Source organism: Bacillus rossius, chromosome 1 (genome assembly GCF_032445375.1).
Source record: "Bacillus rossius redtenbacheri isolate Brsri chromosome 1, Brsri_v3, whole genome shotgun sequence".
NCBI lineage: Eukaryota > Metazoa > Arthropoda > Insecta > Phasmatodea > Bacillidae > Bacillus > Bacillus rossius.
In genome coordinates this window covers 100,036,363-100,055,896 of record NC_086330.1, presented here as the reverse complement: position 1 = coordinate 100,055,896, position 19,534 = coordinate 100,036,363, and the positions used below count along the sequence as shown (strand labels likewise).

The 19,534-nt window shown below is 34.3% G+C and overlaps 1 protein-coding gene across 2 annotated transcripts in view; it reads left to right on the top strand.

The window, feature by feature from the left end:
• The window catches only part of LOC134540739 (differentially expressed in FDCP 8 homolog), a 39,204-nt gene extending 20,797 nt beyond the window's left edge, over positions 1-18,407 (top strand). Inside the window, exon 6 of one of the 2 annotated variants that reach the window (XM_063383639.1) lies at positions 11,158-18,407. In XM_063383639.1, the coding sequence (XP_063239709.1) occupies positions 11,158-11,376 (219 nt within the window). In that variant the 3' untranslated portion in view covers positions 11,377-18,407. The remainder of the gene's footprint in view (positions 1-11,157) is intronic. The other variant, XM_063383646.1, reaches the window with a different exon arrangement.
• Positions 18,408-19,534: the final 1,127 nt, after the last annotated feature.

Here is a 19,534-nt window from a genome sequence, read left to right as displayed (position 1 = left end):
TAAGAATTTTTAAAAAATATTTCAACCTCAAAATTAGTGTCAGAAATATATCAGTTACTTGTCATTAAAGTTAAATCAGTTGAAAAATAAATAAAAATGGAAGTATTTTACTTAATTCAATTTACACTTGCAAAAAAAAACATACGCACAATAAATCTACATGGAAATTAAAGTCTTTTTCAATATCCTGAAGTCTGAAATATGTTTACTCATGTCATCAAATGTAGAGCTGTACTGAAGAAGCCGATTTTGCCAATATTTAGTTGATCGGCATTTCTGCAGACTTCCGATACGCTTGTTAATTTTCGGCCGATATTACTGAAAAACGAGAGAGACTGCCATAACCTAAAAATCCACGATTACTAGGGTTGTGCGAATGTTCGGTATACCGATACCGAAATCGAAATTTTGCTACTTTCATTTTCGATTTCAGTAAGAATTTCATCTGTCGAAGTTCGTTTTTAGCGAAATATTTCGAGCCAAACGAAAGTTCAATAGCTTACCGAAGTTCCGTTTGTTCTAGTTGAAAAAGAACTCGTAATTTAATAAAAATGTACAGTAGAATACCGGTACAATAACGTACCTTATTATAAAGTATATTTCACTTAACGAATTTTTTTTAAGTCCCCGCCAAAAATCGTATCTTCGCCATGCAAAACGGTTTCAGTTTAAAGTAGTGGTGCACCGATATGACTTTACCGATTACCGATTCGATTACCAACTATGAGAGCAATAATCGGCAGATGCCGATTCAGTTACCGATTATAATGAACAAATTTTTTTAAGTGTAATAATGCACACAAAATTTTTTATTCCCATGTGAATTTAATAACAAAGTTAGGTAAAATTGAGAATACAGTTATAATAACAGTATAAAAATATATAAAATACACTATTAAGTCATTGCAAAGTGTAAATTAAATGAACTTCTATGTATATTTGTTATTGTAAACAACTTGAACTACAGTCTAATAATTGTAATTTACAGTGGGTAAGTTTTTGTTGCGGAAAACTAGCATTATTATCGACTATCACATAAGGTTGCATCGAGAAATTACCGTTTAACAATGTAAACATGTTGCTATATTTTGTTCACTTGAGTTTAAAGAAAAATGTTTCCACACTTCACTTTTTTTCTCCCTAGTCGCCATCTCACTATAATTATATAAAAATGACTCAAAACCAATTGTAGCACATGTGATTTTATTAATGTTGACTGAATGTATAAAATTATAAATACTTTTTCATTTTTCACGTCACATACAAATAACACAACGGATAATGTTACCAAAGACGACGAAGACAAAGAAGACGACCATAACGAGTTTGTAAAACGCAGTGATAAACTCTGAAAGGTATCGGGACCACGATTTTGAACCGCTACTACGACTCGAAAAGATCGATTCTCATAGAATACACTGCAAATGCTTGTGGTATTTTGATTGCGTGCCATCTATTTTACGTCTCTGGCTATAGGTAATGTACAAGGCCACAGAACAAAAGACGAAACGTAAATAAACGTGTAGGAAAAACACATTTTTTGTTGTTCGAGGCAATGAGATTTATTAAACTTAACGAAATATCTGTAATCTTGATATGACGGAGTTAGATGAATTTTGTAATATATACAAATATTACCGTATTTCGTCCTAAAATGTGTAACAAAATATTACACGGTAAAAATCTACTTAATTACGGCGGGACGTAGATAATCGGCAAAGTAATCGTTAAGATAATCTACGATTACGATTAATCGGTAAGTACTATAGAGGTATTTGAGAAGCCCTCAATAGAAATGAATTTTATGTTTATTATTTTACTTCTTACCTCTATGACTTTGTCTTAGTCCTGTTATGAATTATATTTACCAGTATTGTATCTCTATGGTCAGGTCAATTTGGTTTTACTCTTTAAGTATTTTCATGTTTTATCTAAGTAATAATTTTATGAAATGTCTTTGCAAACATTTGTTAAACGGCGACGAATAGGAAATGAGCTTACACCTTTTAATATTGTTTTTGGGTCATTACTGAGGAAAGAGTATATGTGATTGGACGCTCGACTGCGCATATATTTTATTTAAAGAATTTAGTATTTCCAGTGAGATTTCGGAGAGTGTTCAATAGAGAAAGCTTGGACTGTTTGAAACAAATTGGAACTGGAGGTTTCTGTTCTACTATCATGGGAGAAGGATTAGAGAGAAAGAGCTCCGTGATTTAGTCATAAATGAATGTAAGAATATCACGTAAAACATTGGTACGACGACTGAATAGCTAGAATCTACGTGAAATTGATGATTTTATAATAAATACCGGAACTACACAATGAAGAAGAGGTAGTTACCGATGTTCGAAGCTCTACTAAAGAATCGACGACGACGATAAGTTTTGACTAACAGCATAAATAGAACTGGATCAACGACGAATTAAGAAGAAAAGAAGAAAAGGAATATCAATCTTCGAGATGGAAGGAGTTCGACAGCGGTAGACGGCATCGTAGACGGTGTACCGGGGGACATCATCCTTCTAGACGACTCCAGGTGACCGACGCCAGTCCTGCTGGAGTACCAGCAGCACGAGAGGAGGTGCATCGAGACGGAGACCCAACCAGCGACATCGGAGGAGAGTGAGATCTAACCAGCAACATCGGAGGAGAGACAGGGGTTCGGAGAGGTTTTCCACAGCCTCTTGGTATTGTAACGACGCGACGAGGTTTGTTTGCCCCATCCCCGAATTAACAAGAACAGCGAGAAGTTACCTGTCCTATTTTAATGGCAAGATATCTTAAACTATGATGTTTACGATCAAGACCTAATTTGAAACTCGCAAAAACAACTTAATACTACTTAACTACGTAAAGACTTGTAGCTTGTACATACTGGACCTGGTTAACTGACATTGATCAGTAATATGTACGATATCAAAGTTAAAATCTGTTAAAGTCATTAATTGTCTTGAATGTTTAAAGAATAGCCCCAGGTCCAGAAGTCTTGAGACAGTTTGATCTACCGAAAGAGACTGAGCTAGTAAAAACAAAGAAAAGACTAATTTGCCAGTTAAAATGTGTTTCAATAATATTTAAAATATTGACTGATAACCAAACTATTATTCAGTGATACAATTACGTAAAACGTAATTAGTTCTGAAAGACATTTAAGTATAACGGATATTGAAATTTTGTTTAATGAAAAACCTATTTAAACATGAATAATTGTCCCAAAGGTATTTGTCTGTTGCTCGCTAATCATTGACTCTGTCACTTTTCATGTTACATTTGAATATGTTGCAAAAGAGTATTGTCACCCATACAACCATAATTTTGACCCTAGTAAAAAGTTAAATTTTCATTATATCTTTTATTTTTCCGATTGATAACCATACTTGCATATCATGTGTATGTTAAACCAGAGAGAAAGAATTATTTAGCTTTGGCTGTCTTGAAAGAATAATTAATTTTTATTACACTGAGATCAGCAGCCATAGAGAAGTTAATGCTTTTAAACACACTACCAGTTAAAGAATATTGTTTTAGTCATTATATTTGTTGATTTTAAGGTCAGAATATTTACACCAAAGAGAAGGAGACATACTGCTAAGGAATTATACGACATTTTATTGTTTGGTATTCACACTGAGTCAAACTACACCAGTACATACAACTTGAGAATAATTTATTTTCACTATCAACATAACAAGACATATTTTAGTTAATATTCTGTAGAGGTTAGTAGTTGTGCTACATACACAATCACAGCACTAGTACTTTATAGAGTTTTCACGGCGCCCAACTAGACCACAGTTTACATTATAGATATTGGCATTTTAGGAAATATACTCCATAGAGTAATTCTGAAAATACTTATAGAATTTTTGATCACCCAACGGTGGCACACCCTTTTGAAATTTTGGTCGCTCATCCTTGGAGCTGTCTGAAAAATAACAGAAGAAAAGGGAAAATTTTGAAAACACTTCAATAACGTAAAAATTCTACTAGTGGCGTGGCATTACTACACCAAAATTTACTTAAACTGGTAAATAAATTTCCAGCTAAATGATTAATGTAGTAGAACAAAGATACACAACTACCACCGCAACGTATTTTCTAACCTCTAAATTCTCAAAACAAAGTTAACAAACAGTTGCGCGCACATCCATAGATTATACCGTACGTAGTATGCGACGTGAGCAACACAACACCATTCGATACATCGAAAGACGGAAGTTTGAGAGAAGTATTAATTATTTAGACAAATGTGTTGCTACGCTAAAAATACTGTTTGATATCTGTGCCGGGATTGTTTATTGTTATTGTTGAGTTTATTTTCAGGTTACGTTATTTAGACACCGCATTGTATTTGTGCTACAATATGAATGATCCTGGAGATAAAAAGAAACGAAAGCAATTCACGCTTAAGGAAAAAGTGGATATACTCAGAGAACTAGACAAGGGGAAAAAAGCAAGTCGCAATTGCTAATACATATGGCATTGCGGCTCTCCTGTAGCAATTTTTTATATATATTTTTTCTCTTTGTAAAGATATGTATGCATGTTTCAGTACTAAGTACAAAAACTTGAGGTACCTGTAAGTACTTAGCACTGAGATTCTACTGTAATGTCTTTATATGATTTGCTTGTTATTACTAATAATGTAATAACATATGCAAATCATATAAAGACATTAATTAGAAAAAAGATTTCCATTAAGATTAATTTACGTGGTGATGAAAAAAACTCACATTAATGAAAATACGGTAAAATCATAATTTGAACAAACATGGCAGATAAAGTAAACAAAATTCAACCGTGATTACAGTAGGCCTAGGTATCAAAACAAAATCATGCAATATTTGAAAAATTACCTGATTCATTTGCTTTCAAACAGTAGTGTAGGTACTATATTCGTAAAACATACATTCCAGAACTGTTAGTACAGTATTTAGTATTTACCGTATACACATAAACAAAGAACGTACCTACTTTTATTCGCGCACAGCCAAACAAAAACATTGTCGTCTGATTTATTTAAATTTTAAATACTCTGACTGGCATATAAAATCCTCATAATATACAGCCAATTAGACAAAAAGGTCAACAAGTCACTGCGTGTAATGACCACTTGGCAGCAACCATTTGTTATGTTTTGTTTTGACCATGTCCCTTGCCTGGTCTACAGCTGCCTGAGCTAGCCATGTGTGACAGTGGTGCAAGATGGCGGCCGTTCCGCAGTATTCACGTATTTTTTCATCAGTACCATGCACATGATAAATATATTATCATAGACTGCGACATTACGACTGTAAAGGAAATAGTCTGTGCGCTGAAAGATCTGGATTGATTCTTGAAATTTACGAGTGACATGGGGCTGTGTTGTGTGGTCTAGGGCGGATGTTGATTATATTAAATAATAATATTTATATATATATATCAAAAGGTACCAAAATGATTTATGTAATAGAATTTATTACTGAAGAGCAAATTTTGGGGCACTTTTTTCTTTGTTAATTAAAAAATTTCGCTTAACTTTCGTTAAGAATATATTTATCTCATAGAAAAATTCATTTTCGTTTCACTTTCGCGAAACTTAATAAATTTTCTTTCACTTTCATTTCGTGTGGAAAAAGTCACTTTCGCACATCCCTAACGATTACCCTTTTCGCTTTTCGTAGTAGTACTGCATTTTTTCAGATTGCATTATTTCTTCGCAACATGTGCCAAACGTACATATAAAAATTTAAGATCCGATTTTTCAATAATGTTCTTTATTTTTAATATGTCATAAATAAATACATTACCGTCACGGTAAATATACATCTCGGTTGTTACGGTAACTGTAGTGCAAATGTGGTAGCTATCGTGCTTCTGTAGTAATTATGGTATCGACAAAGAATCTTTAGTTCTTTTTATGGTAATTATCTTAGGATAACAATTGGGTTTGTACTGTAGTTATGGTACATCATCCAATTTCTTCGTAAGTTGTTGTTCATTTGTCTTTTCTTCATATTTACGTACTCCATTACTTGGCTGCAGATTTAAGTTGATTTTTACTACTGTATACTATCGTTACTGTTTTTATGACGGTTTCTTTCTAAGAAATGGTTATTTCTGCAAAATCTTTATGGTTAAACGATCATCTATTATAATTTATAGTGACGGGACCACATATTTTGTACGATCAATGCGGACAAAACGATAATTCGAACATCGGTACAACCTTAGTTGTATGGCAATTTTGCCGGGACCGTAGAAAGTATACGATAAACACGGACAATCGATAATGCGAGTTCGATAGATAGAGGTTTGACTGTAGACCATTTACCGTACAAATTATTTGCCGCTAACAGAATTAAAGTGAAGCTGCGTGCACGTGATTAAAGTGTGCGATTCTTGTTCTAAAATTTAATTCGGTTTATCCGATAATAAAACAATAGTACACTACGTGAGCGGACGTGAGGTTACTTCGTAATACATAATAACGAATATTTCGTATTAACCGTATTTATTGACATTAAATATGCTATCCCAGTCTGAAGGGGAATTAAAGTGTTCGAATAAACGCGAACTTTGAAATAACCGGTATTTTATTAACGAGGTTTCACGTATATGAAATGATAACTTCTGTATGATATGTGAACAAACTGGTATTACTTTGTGTATCTACTCGTGCGAAGTGGGAAGTGCAGGGTGGCGACCAACCGGGAAAACCGGGAAAAGTCAGGGAATTTTGCCAGCAGGGAAAAGTCATGGAAAAGTCAGGAAATTTTTCAAATAGTCAGGGAAAAAATTAAATCTTGTCTAAAGTTCCTGCTGCAGCATTTTACAGCTTAATATTATTCATAGTCTTTGTTAATTGTATGTATCGAATTATTAACTTGTAGCATTGCAGAACCCTGCCCTCCGAATTAAATAATTTTCTTTTAAACTTCTTTTCTGTATAGGTAAATATAAATGAGTCAATGTTTTTAGAGTGGTGTGTATAAGTTATGAGACAGTATAATCAGACGTTATGGCTATTAATATATGTTATTTTCACTTGCTATGTGTTTTAAGAATTATTTTGTATTTTAACAGACGTTTTTAATCATTACTATTTTTTATGAAATTATTCACAAATGAGCCGTTGTACTAGATTTTTACCTGTTTAGGCCTACATTTTCAGGATATTTCTAAATGATTTTAATGTTGTAAAGTAATTTGTATTATGATTGCTGTTCTTAAATTTTATTAACGTATTGTAATATAATTATAAATCACGGGACTGTGTCTGGGCTGGTGTGATGGTTAGAAAGAGAGGCATGAGAGGCCTGTAAGTGTAAGTGAGAAAGGAACAGTGCTTCCCCGCCAACCGAGATAAAGACGGTAATTCCCCCCCTGCATGGGAACCGAGTGATAACTGCTGTCTCACGGTGTGGGAGAGAGAACGAGAATGGAAGTCCCCGATTTCGATGTAAAATTGAAAAGAGATAGATCAGGGGAAGCCCAGAGTTCTGTGTGTACAAGGTTTTTCCATGTGTTGTAACTTGTTCTGTGATTGGCTTGTATCTGTAGCATGAAAGAAGCGTGCATGTGATTGGTTGGTGAGGTCATGTGACGTCGACTCCCTGCGTGGAGGAGACGTGCCATGAGTTCACCATCATCAGTAGTAGTCGTCTGTCGAACGCTGGACGAGTAGGTCACGTTCGGTGGCTTCTCGCTAAATTATAATGTAATTTACGAAGAGATAATTTCACGTTGGTGGTCGGAGCCAGGCCTATTATTAAATCAACCTAATTTTCTATATATTTCGTTTCGGGTATAATTAGAAATTATGGCCACCTTCGTAAGCGTTTTGGCTCGGGGCGAAATTCGTTTTTTCGCTGGGTGTGGCCCTGTTCGAGGTCGCACCATCTTCGTGTACTTGCAGTAAAACATTACTGAAGGACTTAATCGACGTTATTATTTTATTATTAAATCTCATCAAGCGAACTGAGGGCAGTTTTCGACGGGCAGATATATGTGTGAAACGAGTGAATGAAACATTGGGTTCAATTTGTTTATGCATTCTAGTTGAAAAAATAAAACAACGAAAATAGACGCTTTAAATCTTTTTATTTTCTTTGTAACGAACCATTACAAACTGAAATTCTGAATACTATAATTTATACGAAGTTTGACATTTTAATGAAGCCATTTTTGATGACGCGGGTCCATGAAAAACACTTTGCTGTGTTTGCGTTGCTGATAACAACTGGCTGGCGCGTGCGCGCAAGCATTGTATTGCCACCATAGTAATGGTACATGTACCAAATTATTCTATGCTTACTAGTTTTATAACTCATAGTACACCGATATGACAGATATAGTTTTATTTTTGTTTCTCGTATTATTGGCAACTGTGGTACAAGTACACGAACGTTTTGGGATGAAAACGTGTGTGTTTTTTTTTGTTCCCAGTCATGTAGTGCTTCTCTACGTTTTATTTTTCAGATGTACTATTTATTTTATTTTGCTGTCCTCTTTGTGTAAACGTTTTGATTAGTGGTGTGTACAGGTTTTCAGTATTATTTAGTAAACTAGTCGGGCTTTGTTCTGAAGATAAAAAGGAGAGAATAGAAGTAGAAGACAAAGATGAAGAAAAAAAAACATGTGCGCGGGATTAGATATGAACGTGTGGGCTTGGGAAGAATATTGCCGTTGCTGAAAGCTAAGAGTAAAGGTGAATAATGAGTTAAAGTGTTTATTTGGTTATATTAAAATTTTTAGCCCTTTACTTTTATGGATTAAACCATTTTTTAAATGAATTCCAATACAGGATAAGAAAAGTGAAAGGTAAATATTAAGAGTAGCTAATCATTAGACTTGCGCATAATAGTTCGCGACCGGGAGCGCTCCTTTAATGCTGGAATCACAATGTCCCGACGGCCCCGACACGACAGGCCCGACAAGTTCGCTGTGACATCAGCCCGACAAAATACGCACCCCGACGGCCCGCAAGGAATAGATTCTATTTCTAATTTCGTCGTGTCGGGCTGCCCGACAGAAAAGAAAACGGCAACGGAAAGGAAACAGTACAGAACTAAATTTCAAAAATATTTACCTACTTGGTAAATCTTTTTGCTGAAAAGTGAAATTTTGGTTTACGTATGGGTGAATTGAAAAATTTGTGAGCTTGCCTTAAGGCCTTTTCACAATACCGCGATGCGACACGATCTGGCGACGCGATGTAGCGAAGGCAGCGACGTAAATATATGTCGCCAGCTAGTGCACTTCATAATAGCGCGACACGATCGCCATGCAGCTGGCGAAAAAAACCGAACCAGCCTGCACTCTGCTGGGGATATTTTACAACATGGTTGTAAACAAAAGTTTTTGGCGGTAATATTCAGATTGTTGTTATTATATTTGTACACTGACTGACTGGTAGAAGCATTTAATTATGGATAGGAATCGCGAAGCCCATAATATATTTCTAACCAAGCATTATTTTTCTCCGTCTGATAACAATATTTGTTACTAGAAACATCGTACAAACACGGCTTTTTCTGAACTTCATCAATCAGACGCTCTTCAAAACTCATTTAAATTGAACAAAATCCACGTGTTGTTTAGTAACATTACTTAGATGCATCAATACATCGTTTCTTAACTCTTGTTTTCAGTTCTTCTTCTTCTTTACCACAATCTTGTTTCTGATTGGCTGTTATTTCTGACATCATTAGCGACATCGCCGAAGCGACGAAACAGCCTCGTCGCCAAGTGAGCTGTCACCCATCGCGGGCGATGTAGTTGTGATTGGCTGGTTTGGTATGACGTCACGTCACATCGCGTCGTGGTATTGTGAAAAGAGCTTTAGTCTGTTTGTATAAACATAAACGGTTATAATCGTGTTTATTGTTAAAGACGTTAGTTTAGAATCCATCTTTTAACATTTCGTTTCTTTTTAATTCTTCGCACAGCTAACATCAGGAGTATTTTTCTTCCCCTCACTGACATATCTTTATCTTGTTTCCTTGTAACTATAATAAACTACTCTTTGTTTAACGAATCAACTTAACCTTACTTCGTATCGCAAACGACTAAATGTTTTTTTGCACTTCAACTGTCAATAATAAATAAAAGAGCCTACTTTGATTTTAGCGCATTCTATAATGCATTTTAATTAAAGTATTTAGCTTGGCACGATTTGCCGAAGGCCAAATTGAAAATCGTCGGGTTATTTTTGTCGTGGTATTGTGACCCTACGCTTTTAAATCTGTCGTGCTGAGATGCTGCATGACAGTTTGTCGGGCCTGTCGTGTCGGACCCGTCGGGGCATTGTAATTCCAGCTTTAGTTCGCAGCTCCTTGGCGAACTAGGTCGCTCTTTTAGTTCGTCCGCTCCCATCTCGAATTCAAAGAAGACAGGTCACAGATAGTTCGTTCGCTTTGCTACCGCTACTGCAGGCGATCTTCTTTGTATGTTATAGTATTTTTTTTTTTATAATGATCAGTGTTGTGAACGCTTAGATTATTATTCTTTTTTGGGTTCTTATTATACATCAAATGAGTAAATAAAACAATAATTTTTACATAATTGGGTAAAATGGCGTATATAACAGTTCTGTTTTTAATCTTCACTTAACATACACTATAATCAAAATTTTTTTTAAGTGTTGAAAATATTCAACAAAAAATGTGTTATTATTTACAGGCAACAAAATTACGTACATTATTAAGAAAAAAGACCCATTACTCTTCTAATTTGTTACCTTACAATTAGACATAGAAAAACTAATCAAAACTCTTAAGTAAGATTGTTTGCTAATATTGCTTAAGAATGTGTATGTTCATTAGGACCTATATATAATTCACTAAATATTAGCAATTTCATCATCACTTAACATAATCAAAAAATTTTAATTTCTTAAAGCTATTATAGTCTGATTTTGGTTTGACATATATTTGTGTATGTTATCTGATAAGTTAATTAAAATGCAAAAATAAGAAGGTTTTATGCTTAAAAAAAATTTGATGAAATTGTTAGGCATGGTCAGGGAATAAAAATAATTGTCCTGGAAAAGTCAGGGAAAAGTAAGGGAATTTATTCTTTACAGTTTGGTAGCCACCCTGAAGTGGGTTACTGGTTCTAGCACGGTGTAATATATACCTTCCTCACGATAAAATGGAATTGAATGGGTTTCAGTTGTGTTACGGACGGGGCTACGTGTGCGAGCTGTGTGAGGACAAGGAAGTCATATTCCCGTTTGACAGCTGCACCGCGACTTGCCCGGCGTGCCACACTGTGTTCCACAAGACGTGCTGGACCAAGAAGAACCACCAGTGTCCCAAGTGTGTGCGCCTGGAGAAGCGAGCATCCTTGCACCTTGACAAGTCCCGCAGCGATGAAGAAGACGTGCCGTAATCTCAGTGCGCTCTCAGTTTGCTTCTCTTGACCTTCTGTATGTGATATGTATAGTTTTATACCAGCTAATGGTTTTGTGATTTATTTTTAAAGATTTTGTTAATCATATTATAATCTACGCACATAACCTGTTTTACTGGCATTTTTTGTGTCTGCCATTTTAAGTATTGTGTATCACAACATATTTTTTATATTACATATTTTATGGCCAGTTGTTATTTGTAAATAATTCACTTTTTGTTTATTTGTACAGCTTTAGTGTATGAATCTAACAGGTATCATTCATTCTATCATAGTCTTTAAAGAATTAATATATAGGTGTTTCTTTGTGATTACACTACACATTCAGTAAAATGTGTTACAAGACATTCCTGCACAATTCAATCCCCCATCTAATATGGTCAAATATTTTGGTCCTGACATTTTTTCTATAAAATATATGTAATTTTTTTCCATGTAAGAAGTTGCCCAAAAACTTTATTTACTGTATAAATCAGTTTTTTTTTTAAATGTTAAAATCCATATTTTGTTAGAGTATTATAGTTTACCTATTTAACTAACAAACATAAAAAGTTGTCTGATGTGTAAATTCTTTTTCAAACACGTTTTCAAACGTTGTAACCTGTGTTGTGCAAATGTAAATGTAGCCAGTGCTATTTGCCATCATGTTTGGTTATGTTAATGCCTGTATAGAGTGTCCGCACATCAGGGGCCGGATATATTAGCATCTCTCTATATGTATGCTATTTTTTTTTTTTTTTGCTAATTTATACTTTAGATGATAATTTACACTTTGTTCTTATTTTCAACATAAATGCTATTTTTCTAAACGAGTACTTTTTTCAGCTAAATTAGCAATAACTAGGGCATGGAATTTTTCGCGATCGCGAATTTTGCGATTGGCCCGAATTCTCTATTGCGACCATTCCGTTTATAAGTCCGTTTTTCCGGAAACCGTGAGGGGTCGCATCAGCGGGATTCTACTGTATTTGCAGATGACTAATACTCATGCAAGGTTAAAGTATCCTTTAACCCAAGTCTTGTGTTTCAGCATAATTACCTTTTTTAAATAAGCCGTGTTCGTGTATGGTTTTGATGCTCAAAGTTGATATCGGGTATAGTTCGCACTAAGTTTCTTCTCATTTGTGTGCCGTGGTTTGTTCAAGTGGCAACCCTGTGTTCCTCCACTCCATTATGCCAATACCGTATTTATTGAACGCAAGCAAACTCAAACTTTTGCACTCTACGAAAAATAAAAATAAATTGTTGCTGAATTCTAAAATACCGTGCACACTTGGCCGTATATGAGAACGCGTTAATTGTATTTTGCAAAAAGTGTATAAAATATTATATCAAAGCAAAAGAATAACCTAATATCTTGTATTTATCCAAGTTGCATCATATACGGTAAAATGTAAACAAAACAAACCTGGTTTGTCCAGGTTAGCTAACATAGCTTCTACTAACTTCTCACGTAAGCGAATGCTTCCTTAACGAAGATCATACATTTCTCAAACTGTGAGAAGTTTTGTTTTTGTAAAGCTAAACACATATGTTAGCGGCTAACGAATTTATCTTACCGTAGTTGTTTATTTTGTATAACTTCATAAATAGCAAGAGAATAAGCAAATAATGATTTTGTGGGTACGAAATTAGTCTGCGCAGCGAGACTGGGAGTGTGCGGGCTTGTGTGACTATCATGCAGCCAGCATCTGTTGTTGACGCCACGAGCCGCGACAGCGTTCCCAACGTAGTGGCATTCCACTGCTGATATTTATTCGCACGCCAAGTTTATTTGATTGTTTTCGTAACAGCCTGTTTGTAGTATGTTGCAACATATTTCTGTCTAGAGTTTGAAAATGCTGAATAATACTTTGAGTACTCGAGACCGAGCATATCAGTATCAGAAACATGGGTTTTATTGTACTGACAATAGCACAGTGATGTGTAAATTTTGCAACTGTAAAGTTTCATGGGAAAGAAAAGATTCCATTGACAAACACCTAAAGTCGGCTAAGCATGTGGCATTGGCAGCCGAAAAGAAAAGAAAATTTTTAGTTGCAAACATCTATAGCAACATGTCTGTTTTGTGTAACGGTTTTGGATTTAATTGGCTGTTATTATGCATATTAGTCTATTCCTAGTATACAAGGATTGTATATTAAATATGTAAACTATTATATTCAATAACTGCACAATTTAGTCAACAATTAGAATACCGGTAAAATTTCCATTGCATAACGAAAATACCGACTTTAAACCACCGCTTTTCTAATTTGAAAGTACCACTTTTTGCATACTGAAAACACCGAAATGTTCCAGGCCCTACATTCATTTTCAAAAATATCATTTATAAAATGCCACATAACTGCCAACATATTTTTTGTTTTTTCAAAATTGTACTAAATGTATCTTCTTTCACTTAAGAAGAAACAGTCCTTGTAGACGTTCAGTGACCTTACTTAGCTTATATTCATACTGTTTTCACCCACACATGGGTCTCACATTATATCCTAATTTTTTGTTTAATAACATCTAGTGTTACCCTTATGCAGATTTTTCATTTTGGGTAAAAAAAAAAATAAAAAAAAAATTGATTGTGTAGTTGAATATGTGCTTAAATAACTAGCTCGTGTTGGTTTTTATAAAAATGTTACGGGTAGGAATAAAATATTTAATTAAAATATCTCAGCAGTGCGTGTAAAGCATCATGAACTGGGCCGTTATGCTGCATCTGCCGCCTGTTGGGCGGCTGCCCGGCTGTCGCTGATAAGTGACTTGGCTGTAATCTGCCATATTGGCTATCGGCAAGAGGGGAGAATCTATAAATAAACCAACCAGAGAGTTAGAAAAGTATGTGTTTGAGTGAATATGTCCATGCAGCAGTGTTTATGGTTCTCCCTCCCTTTGTCATCATTGTAAATGTCCGTGAACTGGCACAGTATACAATCATCACGTGTCTTATCTCGACAGATTTTTGTGACACAACTGTGTCTAAACATTGTTTTTGTGCTAGATTTTCCCCGCATTCCATGATGAAACAGCTGTAAAGGGCATGCTTGTTTTTATTGATGGAACTCACAAAAGAAATTGACAAGAAATAGTACTGTGCCGTTATTTCTCGCTTGAGGTAGGGGACGAGTAAAAAAATATATACAATAGACTGGAAGGGAAACACGGTATAAAAATAGTAATCTTTTCTTTTGTATTTTTTGTTAGTGCGGGGAGGAATGGGAGGTGAAGAAAGGGCCATAAAGGATGGGAGGGGAGAGACGAAGAATCGAGGATCATCAGTGCCGTGTTTCTAACATGACAATGAACTGAGACACGAATCATAAACACTTCTCTTGTATTCTTCTGGAGATAATTAGGTGAAATTCATATTTGAGGGTCACCCTTACTGTGAAAATGTTAGATTTTTATGCCCAAAATTATGGATTCAACCCATATGCAGGGGTGACCATCCTGCAGGTAAATATGGTACGTGTACCTACTTTGAAGTATGGATACATGCACATGAATAAATTTTTTAATGGATGTTAGTCACGTTAAGACTTATTATCAACACTTCCCCTAACATACAAACTCAATATATCTACCATCTTTGCGGCAGATTTTTCTCTGGTCTCATGGACAAAAGGTGTATGGTTGGCCAATAACTAATAAGATGAAAAAAAAAAAAACAAGCTGCAGTCACTTTCATTCAGCTTTAGCAGGAGTGTGAAGTGAAGTAAACCACAGCAGTACTACAGGTGCTTGGTTCCACAAATATTACACTTGACCATGTTGCGAACTGCTAGTAATCACGTTATCCACTAGTTTTTGTGAATATATTCTGTGATATTGCCATATTGGTGTAATGCTGACAAGTTACATAGAATGTAGATAACTTCCAAGTAACCATTCAACCCAATTAATATATTTTATATGTGAATTACCATGCATTAAACCTGCGAGTTGATTTTTACTAGCATAATGTAAGCAAATTTAGCATTTAATTTTTTTTTTGTGCTTTTTGTGTTTGTATTATTGAATATTGTTACAAAAGTGGGAGGCAAAGCTGCAATGCACACCAGTTACCTGGGCAGCTATTACGGCCACTGACGTCATGCATGCATACCGTCGGGGATTAGAGCAGCCCGGCCCCATGCACCCTCCTTATTCGGCACTGTCATCTATCCCTAAGTGGCGTGGGAACTCCATGGGCTTACTGAGGCCTCCGCGTGGAGTCGCGTGAATACTGCGCTGCTGTTCCGGATGCCTCGAGTGTCAGGTCGGCCCGGGATGACGCGACACGTCACAACCACTCCAGTCAGTTACAGAAAGACGGCTAACGGGTATAAAAGAGGAGACCCCGGCCTCCGCAGCAGTTCCAACAGGCGAGTTGAGTGAAGTGCAAGTTTGGTGAGCGGCATGACGTTGAGCGCCGGGACCATGTGATTGCTACTGATTGGTGGTAAGACTTTGTGTGTGTGGACAGGTGTGAGGTAAGGGGCGAACCACTGTTGAGCCTAGCTCCAGTGAGGAGTGTGAACTGTGGACTAGTCAGATATTGGTGAGTTGTGAACAGACATGGTGTGATTTAATTAGTAATGTAAATATTAGTAGCAAATACTTTATTTATTTATTTAATATTGTAACATGCCCACCAACAGCCGAGGGCTTTAGCGGTGGGCACGACACATATATACATACAAGGACAACATATAAACAATACAAACAAGTAAAGTTAAAATAAGTATAACTATTAAAAATAAACATCAAAATATAAAATGCATTAAAAGAAATACAAAACATAGACATTACAGTATAATGAAATTTACTAATTGCAGGCTTATGTAAAAATTAATTTTAAAGAAAAAAAGAAAAATACATTATATACCTAGACTTTCACAGATTAAGATGATCAATTTTATTGAAATTAGAAATGAGTCGAAAAATTATATCATTTTTTTATGGTATGTACTTAAGGTAGATAAACGGCTGTTAAATTGGGAAATTCTAATGCCAGTATTATCAAGAATGGACTTACAATTTAATTTTGAACAGTAACAGTTTTTAATAAATACATAATCCAGATAGATACGGCATTCAGAAAGAGAATCTATAGTAAGCTGAGAGAAGTTTTTAAGTTTAATTATTTTATCAAATTTATTCTGAATGGATTCTAATTTATTGCTATCGGAAGGATTAATTGAATTCCAAATAACTGAACAATATTCTAACTTAGATCTAACAAGTGATAAATAAAGACAAAGAAGAGAGTCACTGTTTGTAGCATAGAACGTAATATATTTGATTAATGCTAATGTTCTATTTGAACTAGTAACTAAGTAATTTACATGCAAGTGAAAATATAATTTTGAGTCAAGTAGTATACCTAAATCTTTTATAGAAGAAGTGATTGGGATTATTTTATTGTTAAGAACATAATCATATTTTACAGGATGATATTTCCTTGTGAAGGAGATAATTTTTGTTTTACTTGTGTTAAGAGTTACTAAATTTAATAAGCACCATTTATTAATTTCATGTATATCAATTTCAAGTAACAAGCAGTCATTGATAGAGTTAATACTTCTGGAAATTTTAAAATCATCGGCAAACAATACACCACTCGAATGTTTAGGTACAAATGTAATATCATCAATGAAAATATTGAAAAGTAATGGAGAGAGAGAGAGTGCCACCCTGCGGGACCCCAGATGGAACTTTAAAATATGAAGAATAACTGTTGTTGATGGAAACAAAAAAGCATCTATTATGAAGGTAGTCGGAAAACCAGGTTAAAAAATTGCCACATAAACCAAATTTAGCAAGTTTACTGAGTAAAATATCATGGTTAACAGTGTCGAATGCTTTCGCAAGGTCAAAGTAGCAGGCATCTACCTGACCCCTATTCGTTACCTCATAATAAATAGGATTTATAAAGGACACAAGGTTGGTTGCTGTGGTCATACCAGTTCTAAAACCATGTTGTGAAGGAGACAGTTGGTTTTTGATTGGGAAATTTAAGAATTTAAAGATAATTTTTTCAAATATTTTAGACAAACCATTAAGGATGGAAATAGGACGGTAGTTAGATACCTTTAATTTAGAACCACTTTTGAGAATGGGAATTACCCTTGCTATTTTCCATTTGGTGGGAAACGTTTGACTTTTCAAACTTACGTTAAATAAATGTTTAAGAAGTGGTGTTAATATGTATGAACAGCCTTTAAGAACAAAGTTAGGTATTCCATCAGGACCGCATGACATAGAAGATTTTAGGGATTTAATACCCCAAAGCACAAGACTTTCAGAAATAACGGGGACCAAAATGGTATCATGGGTTGACGTAAAACTGTATAAAATTAATTGGGCTATCCTTATGATCCGTTTTCCCCTCGAGTACCAAAATTTATTTTATAATCATTTAGAATGTAAATATTAAGTTTTAAATTAGTTGCATTAAAAAAATTTCATAATAGATGCTAATTTTTCCAGCCCCTAGCACATTTAATCAAATATCAATGTTGATAGCTTGCCGACTCTGTCCGGTACTGGGTAAACTATATTTGATAACCCACACTCTTTCGTGGTTAGTGTGTTCTAAAACGATAGTTATGGGAATTGGTTACGCTACATTAGTTCTAGGGGTTTGCAAGTATTCAAAAAATATTTGAATTTCATGAATAATTTGATATTCAATTTTCATGAATAATTTGATAATTCGATTTATAATTGAATATCTAATAATGTTTTAATAATTCGTTACCAAAATACATCTACACCAAGTGGAACCCGTTTACAAAAATTATTTCATTGGAAAAATAAAATGTAAGCTGTATGAAACTTAAGCTTTATTGAGAAATCTTGATATGTTCTATGCAGCATTATACATACATTATTTTTATATGTCACAAATAATATTTGACTATGATTTAAAATTATTAATAGAGAGAAGATTTTATGGTTTTATTTTTAGTCCAATTTAGTAGGTGATTTCAAACAGAAGATTTCAGTGTTGTTATTTTCATTTTTATAAAAGCTGTTTTGTAATACTTATTCCACCAAAATAGTAGTAAAATTAAATGCTGCATTTTAATATTAAAATAATTTGTAATATATATATATATATATTCAGAACATTAAACATAAATTAGCAAGCATTTGTGGTTTAATAGTGATTCAATAAGAGATGCTTAATAAAACAAATTAAATTAGGTAATTTTTCTGATTCATGCACTTTGGTATTTTTTTTTGTCTGTAAATGACATTCCTTGACTTTCAAATAGTAAAAGATTGCGTTTTTATGATTTGGAATAAATTTTGTTTAAATGCTACTTAATTCCATGTTTGAACTTGCATTTCTGTGTTATACAGTTTTTTAACATGTTTTTTTGGTGTTATTTTGGTTTTATCACAATTCACAATATAATATTGGCTCTAATTAAACACAACCTCAACTTGTATTTAATTTGTAGGTTTTTATTCAACCATATTTACAAGTAAGAATTTTTTTTTCAATAATAAATTTAAACTTTTTGTGGTTTTATAAGTTTAGGCCCTGGTTATGACACGAAAACAGTACCATTTGTCAGTTTATTTATGTATACTTTTAACAAACTATGAAGGAGAAAAATTTTTGCTTTTCCCATTTAGAAGTTTTCCCACCCAAAACATTTTTTGAAATTGGTCTCTTCATATATGTCGTAACAAAGTTTTACTGTGTGTTTTTTTATGTATGTTTTTTAAAGAATCTCGCAATAGATGTCTTGTTAATTTAATTGATCTACACCCTCGACAACAGATACCATTAATCGATCAGTTTGTTTGACTGCAAGGCTGAAGTTTAGGCTTTAAACTGATCATTAGAGATTGTCAGATATGTTAATCAATCACTGGGTAATGATTTGAAATACTGAATGATGCAAAATCCTAATTTGGAATGTGATTGAAATAGTAAACTTATAAAAAAAAAAGGTAGGTACCTGTTTCATTCACAGCTTCGTTGAATTGCATTGATAAAAAAAAGGATAAAGTTGTGTGGTTCAAAGAACTCCATTCATCCAGAATCAACTTTGTTTTATAATTGGGTATCTTCATGCAACTTTGATGTGTAATGGAATGTTTCAAATTTTTTTCCAGTATAAAAACTTTGCAGAAAATATCAACT